At 39.5% G+C, this 9,173-nt stretch overlaps 1 protein-coding gene across 1 annotated transcript; it reads right to left on the reverse strand.

Moving 5' to 3' along the window:
* Positions 1-2,478: 2,478 nt before the first annotated feature.
* LOC113014818 (neurocalcin-delta B) lies at positions 2,479-8,618 on the reverse strand. The gene is made up of 3 exons (XM_026156569.1): positions 8,147-8,618; positions 6,230-6,335; positions 2,479-4,681 (listed from the first exon to the last, which is right to left on the reverse strand). The coding sequence occupies exons 1-3, from the start codon at positions 8,522-8,524 to the stop codon at positions 4,587-4,589; spliced, it is 579 nt and encodes a 192-aa protein (XP_026012354.1). The 5' UTR covers positions 8,525-8,618; the 3' UTR covers positions 2,479-4,586.
* Between the last annotated feature and the right edge of the window lie 555 nt (positions 8,619-9,173).

Raw genomic sequence — 9,173 nt, forward strand, 5'->3', positions numbered from 1 at the left:
CTCAGAGAAGAGCTCGAGAGGATGTGGAGGGTGAAGGTAACGGTGGTCCCCGTGGTAATCGGAGCACTAGGTGCGGTGACTCCCAAGCTAGGCGAGTGGCTCCAGCAGATCCCGGGAACAACATCGGAGATCTCTGTCCAGAAGAGCGCAGTCCTGGGAACAGCTAAGATACTGCGCAGGACCCTCAAGCTCCCAGGCCTCTGGTAGAGGACCCGAGCTTGAAGGATAAACCGCCCGCAGGGGCGTGCTGGGGAAAAAAAAAAAAAAAAAAAAAAAAAAAAAAAAAATATATATATATATATATATATATATATATATATATATATATATATGTTAAAGCTTTTAAAATTTAGGTGAGTTGTCTACATTTGAACTATTATTATTTGTAATCTAGAGGATGTAATGTGGAATGTTAGTATGCTAACATTTTCCAGTTAGCGCGGTACACTAGCTAGCTAAAGCTAATAAGAGTTTATTTTATTAAAATAATATTTAAGCTTTCAGCTGCTAGTTTATTCACAAGGGATCACCAAAGCGACTGTTTCGCGCTTCATTCTTACATCAGATACTCTTTTTAATGTAATCCTAAAGGGATTTTATTTCTCCTCCCAGGATTGATCAAGGCATTTTCTTTTAACTTGTTCAGTGAATGTATAAACTATAATGTGGAGCCACTGATATTTTTTTTTTTATAAAATATTTAGTTCAACTTTTGTTCTCAGAGAGGCTCCAAATGTTTGAGTTTCATTGCAGTTTCATAACAGCTAAGAAGCTGTCCAAGATGTTGCTGTGACTTGGTGAACAGTTTTCATGAATATGCTTTCAGTTTAACAGAAGTCCTTACAGTGAATGGGGTCTTGAACACAGTGTGCCCGGACCAGGCTGTTCTCGGTGAGTATTGTTAATTCCAACCGCCTGGGCAGCCGAATGTTGGCAAGGCAAGGTGGCTGTTACGCCAGCAAGACTTTGCATCTCCATAAATATCAGAGCACATTTGCAAATAGCTAGCTTGCAAATTCCAAGAGATGTTTAAAGGTCACACCACTACATTGTCACCTAAAAACAAATCTTGAAAGTATATTTGGCAACACAGAAACACAAGAAAATCACATATAGTTTGTAGTACTTTCTGCCACCATTGTGATTTAAATAAGAATGCATTCTGGGACAACTGGTTACCTGATGTCCTCTGCTTTAGTCTTTTATTTGGGATCTGTTTACCTTTACTTGCTGTGCAGGGTACCAGCACGTTAGGGTCTTGATGAATTGCAGTGACAGTTTATTTCATGATGCTTTGTATTTTCTATTAATTATTAATTATTTCATTTTGGCATTCGTATTGGCACCTATCAGGTATGCTAGCATGTCATTTTCTCATAGTTTATCACCATGTTAGCCTTTACCAATTAGAACTAAACACAAACAACACACTAAAACTAATAAGACTTTATATAAATTGGTTGGAGTCATTCTGTTTCCCCATTTTACATCACCAATAAATATTGCACTTAGTGGAAACATGATAAAGGGCCCTCTGTTCAAACCTCCAAAACAGGAGTGATTTTACAGTTGGAGGCCATTTTTGTCATTCCTCATCTTTTCTGTTGTTGATTTTTGTTTTGTTTTTACTAGCTTTGTATTTGGCTAGGATCTGTGTTACTAGTAGTAGCATGAGGCCATACCTGGACCCTACCAAAGGCTGCACCTGCAGTCCTCTAGAAAAAGTTAGTCTCAAGAGCATGGAGGAAATTCCAGGAGACAGGCAGTTACTCTAGGAGAGCTGAAAAGGATCTTAGAAGGTCCTTAACCCATTAGCAGGACTGGTATCATGCCCGGGCTCATGTGGAGAGGGTATCCAGGTAGTTCCAGGAGGACAAGGGAATTGATACACTGATTGGCCCCCAAGGCTGCCTGACCTAAATCCAACTGAACACCTCTGGGACATTATTTTTTTGGTCCATCCGACAACACCAGGTTGCCCCTCAGACTGTCCAGGAGCTCAGTAATGCCCGGATCCAGATGTGGGAGGAGATCTCTCATCATCCATCAACTCATTAGTAGCATGCCCCGACATTGTCAGGCACACGCACAACCACATGGGGGCCCACTGTGGGTTGGTCATTTCCATTTCCATTAAACAATATGGCATTCTTTAGTTCCTAACACATTACCCAGACCATATGAATACAGATATCCAGCATTATTGTTTTCCACTTTTTTTAAGCCTTGTATATAATCTGTTGGGGATTATAAGACTGCTATGGCATGAGGAGTCAAAAGGCCACAAATTATAACTAATTAATCCTGTGGAGAAATATGTATTTGTAGCTGTCATAACATCACAAACATAACCCATGTGGAGGTGCCTGCAGAGAAAATTACAAAGTAATTAATGGACGTAGACATTTTTTCCAGTCAACTTCCTTAACAGTGTGTCTTCAAATTAAATATCATTAAAGACAGTGAAAAAACAATAAGCCTTTTTCCCCATTTTATCTTTATTTTAATAACAAAATGGACATCCTACACAGAACACATTTTGCAAGTTAACAATACAAAATCTACAAAATGACAGTTTTTTGGATTTTATTTTTTTTGTTCGACAGGTCACAGCTGTACAGTATAAACAGATACAATACTGTGTTTTTTTCTTTTCCTTTTTTAAAATTCCTCTACATTTGGCACTTGACCACAAGATGCTATTGAAATGACATGTGAGACTGTAGTACCAATCGCCTCATTGAAATGTTAACAGTGTTAATTAAATTATTATCATTTTTCCACCTTAATATCACATTTATCCAGACAAGAAGACTTCCTTTACATCATGTTCAGTTTTAAATCCTAAAAAACCTTTTGCTTGAGAGATGCTGACTTTATTTCACCCTTGTTTCATCTGTATTATTGTATGGCTGTTTTACTTTTAATGTTTTGTGTGTTTTATTAATTTCACTTGTATTTTTAATGTGTATTTTATACCTCATGTGAGCTAGTGTGTTGTAGTTCTTTACTATGTATTATTTATTCCTCCGCACAGCACTTTGGTCCATTGTGGTCATTTTAAAGTGCTTCACAAATAAAGGTGGTTATGTACGGTAACGTCAGTGCATCGACCTGTCAGTTAAGCAACCGTTATCATTTACATCTGTCACAGCATCAATTTGAAATTGATTGATTTTTTATTTTTTTTGCACGTGAGACAAAAACTGCACGTTCAGGACACGACGTCACATTTGCGCAAGAATGTAAGATTACATTGGAATTTAAACATCGATGCTGAGAAGTGGAAAAACTTAACTGCCGGCATTTTATTATCTTACGTCAGTGTAGGAGACTTTTAAAAGTTTTAAAATGCAGCAGATGATATTCAAAGCTGAATGCATAGCAATATGTGTGGTCCTCTCCTTTTTTTTTTAACATCTCTAGCATAAATATGAGTGAATATACTGTACAACTTTCTTCCACATCATGTTTGTCAAGAAAAAGAAAATGTTCATCATCACATTCCAATAATTTATATGTCAACATTTTAAAATGAATCTCTTCCATTGCAGCGAATTGCTACAATGTTACCACAGAGTAAAAGAATATATAAGTACGTACTATATATATTCATATAACATCTATCTTTGATTTTCAAATTATATACTTGTTGAACTATAGTTGAAGGAGAATCACAGCTCGGTTTCTATGCATATGCCAAGTTCGTGTATTCGTAGTTAAAATTAATGTGTGTACATACTGTATGTGTGGGTGTGGATACAGAACTTGGCATGAAAAGTCACTTTCAAAGAAGCAGATGGTTGTAATCTGTAGTCACGATATTCCCCTTCATTTAGACATCTGAGTCAGTTTTGGTTCCATGTAACATTCCTCCAAAATGTACAAAAAAAATTCAAACAAAAGACAAAAATAAACAAAAAATAATAATCTTTCATCCCCATCTACAATTACTCTTTGGTTAAAAACTACAATTCCCAGATCTTCAGTCTACTGTAAGCTCAGAACGCTTTTAGGCCCACGCTTACTTACTTCATTTTTTCCAGTGTTGACATGGATTTACACTGCAATACTTAAAGAACCACCCAGTCAGTCAGTCACACAGAACAAAGCCAGCATGATTCCCTTTACATCAGGAATAATGCTTTCAATAACAACAAAGGGGAGGAAAACAAACAGCCAAAACTTGATTTGGCTCAGAGTACCTCACAAATGTGCTGAATTATCCTCACTGGCCGTCCTCTCAGACAGAAAGCACAGCTTTCACTCTGCGTTTCACAAGTCTTTGATGGGATTTCAGTTCTTTTGACTTATATCTGTACCTTATGTGAGATAACCCACATGTGTTTGTCTGGAGTTTTTGACCAGGCGTAGAGGCGCATGAGCCGTGTGTGCATGTAGGAATCTGAAAGATTATATACTATTTGTAGCATGTGCATGTTAATCTGTGTCTGTTTGCGTTCATGTTCCTCTAAAGCTCGAGGTATCCCATGTGGAAGAGAAAAATCTCAGGTGTGTCAGATGGGAGAGATTTTGAAAATGTGTTAAATCTATTAAACTGCAGTGGAAAAAGTCCTTTTTTCGTTTTACTGCCCAGCACTGCTGGGATCACACTGAAGCAGTCGGACAATGGAGGGATCGTTCTTCGCTCCCTCGACGAACTCCTCCAGGGACAGTTTACCTGTGAGAGACATAAATGACTTTAACAGGTGCTGCAATATGAATAGTTCAATTTTAAAAAGCAGCTTCAAAAAATATATATTCACTATTTTTTCAGCTCTTTTTTATAATCCATGAACTGCTGCAAAAGCTGGCAGGAGGAGGAAGAGACAACAAGCACAACCACACCAACTGTGAGTGGGAACCAGTTTTTAAGGACAGACACAGAAAAATCAAGAAATGGATTTGTGCTTAAAATGTAGCTGCAATAAAACTAAAAAAAAAAAAAATTGGAAAAAGCAGTGAGCCATGAAGTAACAGGCCTCCTCTCCTGTAATGGCGCAATTTAAAACAAAGCAGTTAAAAAGACTGATAACTGCTGCTGCTGCCAGTGAAACAGTTTCCTCTAAATCTGAAGAGCACCTTCAAAATTTAGATGTGCGTTGTGTGTGTGGGGTGGTGTCGTAATCTGGCTCTCTTTATTAGACAACCCATGCAAACAGAAGGTTTGAACAGAAGGTGGGTGGGGCTGCTGTAGACACAGTCATAGCTGACTGATCTCATTGTAGGGAGATCCTGTCATGATTCCAGGGTTCTGTGTGGATTTTGAGCTTTTTTGTTTGCTTTTATTATTAACATCACCGTTAATGTTATTATTAAGTTGTGATTTCTCTTTAGTTTCACTGCTGTTTAAGACTTGCTAGTTTTGTTGTTGTTGTTACTGTCAGGTTGAGGGTTTCCATACTTGTAAATGTGATCGTGAGGCTGCGTCCACACAGGAAATCATTTGTAATTACTAAATGGCAATGCAAAGGGGGCAGATCCTAAGATGAACTTTTCTCAACTACAAGGCGAGCGATACAAGCGTCTACCCATTGGGGCACAGATTATAAGCGACTGCAAGGTAATGCATAGGTTGCAGGGTTACCGTGGCAACTGGAGTCTGGAATCTCTGTTGGCTTCAGAGCGATAGGCGATGAGGGAATCACTTCCTGTCTGGACGAGGCTTTACTTCTTATTGAATTTATGGAGTTTTAGTGGGCTAGTGTCAGTTTTGAATTCTTGGTTTTTTGAATTCCTCTTCCTGGGTTTTTTAGTTCCCTCTGTTCAACCCTGTGGCTCTTCTTCCTCTTTAGATCTTATTTAGCGTTTGCCTCCTTATAGAAGTGCAGTTTCACCCTTTTTTAAATTCCTTGCTTTCGACCTTTTTACTTCCCGCCTTTACAATCGTCTTGATTGCCTTCACATTTGTTTCATTCCCCATCAGCTCTCAGTGTATAAACAGTCCCATTTTCCTTGCAGATCATCTATTGATGTTGTCCACGTTTTCTGTGTTGATTTCTGATTTTCAAATACTTAGTGTAGTATTTGGACTACAAACAGCCAATAAAGTGCTTGCTTTTGATAAAACTTAGTGTCCTCTCTCCACTACCAGAGCTTATACATACTCACGCTGAGTATGTATAAGTATTGTAGACAAACTATTTGAAAACTGCAATGTTGAACATGAGCATCCTTTGCTGACATTAATAAATGGAAATAATAAGAACAGATAATAAGGAAGCCTTACCATCTCTATTTGTGTCCATCTGCCTGAAAATCTTATCTGTGCGTTTCTCAGGTGTGGATTCGTCCTCAGGCATCTTCATCACAGAGGAAACCATCTTGTAAATGGCCTGAAGACAGATGGGGGGAAAAACAGTTTCAGTATGTACATTTTGAGGGAAAAATAGTACCGAAATAGTGTTTCGTGCACTGAACAACAAAATAACCTTAATGTCCTTTTATGCAGGTTCAAACTTTCTAAGAGTGGCTGTAATGCATTACAAACAGATGATATCTCAGTGGAAAACTGGAGTCCATTAAGCACAACTGCAAAGTGCACAAAAAAAGATCATCTTAGTGACCCATTGATCAACTTATCTCTGCAGGGAAGAAGCAAGATAGAGTGGCCCTTTCATTTATTTTTCACTCTTTGCTGCCTGATTTCACCGCAGGGAAATAAACAGAAAGCGTTCATGTAAAAAAAAAAAAAAAAAAAAAAAAAAAAAAAAGAAAAGAAATACTCTTTGACATTTTTGTTTTAGGTTTTATTAAATATATGGAGCAGAAGAAAATTTCCGCAATAAAAAAAAAAAAAGGTTAAAAAAAATATGAAAATCACTTTTGTTAATTCAGATTTTGTTAAATCTGAAAGGTTGTGGGTGGCGGGTTTTTTTCCCCCCCACCTTCCTTTCATTCCTGCATCTCTGCATGGGATGATTTTAATGGGAGAACAAGTGAAACATTTGTTGTTATCGTGAGGAATTTTCTCATCATTGCAACTGAAAATTAGATGGTGATTAATTTCATCATCTCATAAGCTACTTCTTTTCCACTAGTACCCACTCAGCCCGCATTTTAGGGTGTGGCATGAGGTGGCAGAACCTGGTATCCCCCCACTATCTCTGCCAGGATTCCAGGTGAGCTGAGTCAACCCACAAATGTGACGTCAACAGAATGCATGCTGCTGATTGGCCAGAAAGCGTTCCCACTGGATGAGTCATGAAAGCATAGAGGTTCTTGTAATTTATGGATGGACAAATAGGTCCTTCGACTGGATTAGCTAAAAATCTCTAGTTCACCGCTTTTTCCTCATAATATGACTATAACTTTTTTTTTTTTTTTTTAAACAGTTTTATTACAAAGAAACTTAATTCATCATGGTAAATGGCCTGTATTTGTGTAGCGCTTTTCTAGTCCCTAAGGACCCCAAAGCGCTTTACATATCCAGTCATCCACCCATTCACACACTGGTGATGGCAAGCTACATTGTAGCCACAGCCACCCTGTGTCTTACAGACTAAATTCAAACTCGGCCTGCGTGGAACAGCTAATGTATCGGATTATGTCCAGATATAGGCTCCATCTCACCTTACGCATGCGCTTTAAATAAACAACACCGACTTTGGAGAATGGGATTACACCTTCTTTGGTACTCGGCTCAATTTAGCGCCGCAACGTGTGATGTAACAACATGTGTACAGGATTGCTGGGTTGTGTGAGAGCGTGCGTGATGCTCCGACTGACGTCTGAAGCATTCGTCCAATAAGGCGAGGAGCCTGTTTCCTGTAGAGTAACGATGGGGAAGTGCGCAGCTGTCCCAACTAGTGTTGAGCCAATATGACAATCAGAAGGTGGACCACACATCGCAGCCGAGTCTTTTTTAGGGAAGCAGAGAGGAACTTCTGGTTTCTTAAATTACACATCGTTGCTTTCCCCGCTGTGGGCAGTGAAATGGTTCAGAGCACAAAAGCAGATATGATGCAGCAGCTGGTATGGATGGCTGAGCAAAATATTGCTCCACTGCAGGAATAGTTTTATGAGCAGGGGAGCATGATGGCATGCAGCTCCCTCTAAAAAGCCTGAGGGGTACATAAAGCTAGAGAAGCAGAAAGATGGAGGGAAATAAAGTTAGAAAGGAACAAAAAAACAAAGCAAGACCCACCGTTACGATCTCGAGCATCTCGGCCTTGCTTATGTACCCATTCCCGTCCAGGTCGTACATACTGAACGCCCACTTCAGTTTCTGGTCCAGCCGACCACGTGAGGTCACGCTCAGAGCGATGATGAACTCCCTGAAGTCTATAGTCCCATCTCCGTTGGCGTCAAATGTGCGGAAGACGTGCTCAGCAAACTTTGAGGCGTCACCGTAAGGGAAGAAGTTGGCGTAGATCTTCTTGAACTCCTCCATGGACAGAGAGCCGCTGGGGCAGTCCCGCAGGAAGCCCTTGTACCACTCGGTGATCTCGTGCTCGGTGAAGTCCGTGTTCTCCATCAGGTCTTGCATGACGTCGGGACGGAGCTTGCTGTTCTGTTTACCCATGGTCACTGCTTGCGTTGAGGCTGTAGTCTGTGTGAGGGCAGCGATGCTTTAGACTGCTGACAGCGGAAAACAGAAGACATTAAAAGGTTGTTAGAAAATCATCTGCAGTGACCTCGAGGCTTACTGAGACAGGAGGCGGGAAGCAGATATAAATGGGAATAAAAGCGCTTAATGCATTTTCACACTTTAACTTTTCCGCGTAAATATCTCATATTTACATAAAACCATTCATCACAAGCTTTTATTTTTAGGCAAGGCAATAAATCCACATTTTACAGCCGAAAAACGGTTTTGCTCTGTCATATGAGTGAGTGAATAGCTCAATATACATTCATCACCCACGGAACAACAGCTTCATTCGCTGAGTCGAGTTTGCCATCAGCTGATAAACATCCAGTCCAATATTATCTGCTAAATGCTGGTCTCCCTCTGTGTTTATCGGTGCATGCTGCAGCCAGAAATTAGCCTGATGAGAGCAAAAAACAGTAAACTGCAGTAAACCTATCCCTTAAGGTGTTTTGGCATGAAGACTTTACTAATCCCACACCCAGAAAATTCACATGTTAGAGCAGCACAAGGGTCAGAAAGAATGAGAAATAGGAAGGACAAAAACAGTATACAAATAATAATAATAATAATAATTTGTACC

The sequence above is a fragment of the Astatotilapia calliptera genome, chromosome 22 (assembly GCF_900246225.1).
Source record: "Astatotilapia calliptera chromosome 22, fAstCal1.2, whole genome shotgun sequence".
Classification (NCBI taxonomy): Eukaryota; Metazoa; Chordata; class Actinopteri; order Cichliformes; family Cichlidae; genus Astatotilapia; species Astatotilapia calliptera.

Bases quoted from the DNA above. Each gene is read 5' to 3' on its own strand.
- LOC113014818 (XM_026156569.1), bottom strand. From the start codon at position 8,524: ATGGGTAAACAGAACAGCAAGCTCCGTCCCGACGTCATGCAAGACCTG. The intron at 6,336-8,146 runs GTGGGTCTTGCT...ATCTGTCTTCAG, and splicing joins AGATGCTCGAGATCGTAACG to GCCATTTACAAGATGGTTTC. The intron at 4,682-6,229 runs GTAAGGCTTCCT...TGTCTCTCACAG, and splicing joins GATGGACACAAATAGAGATG to GTAAACTGTCCCTGGAGGAG.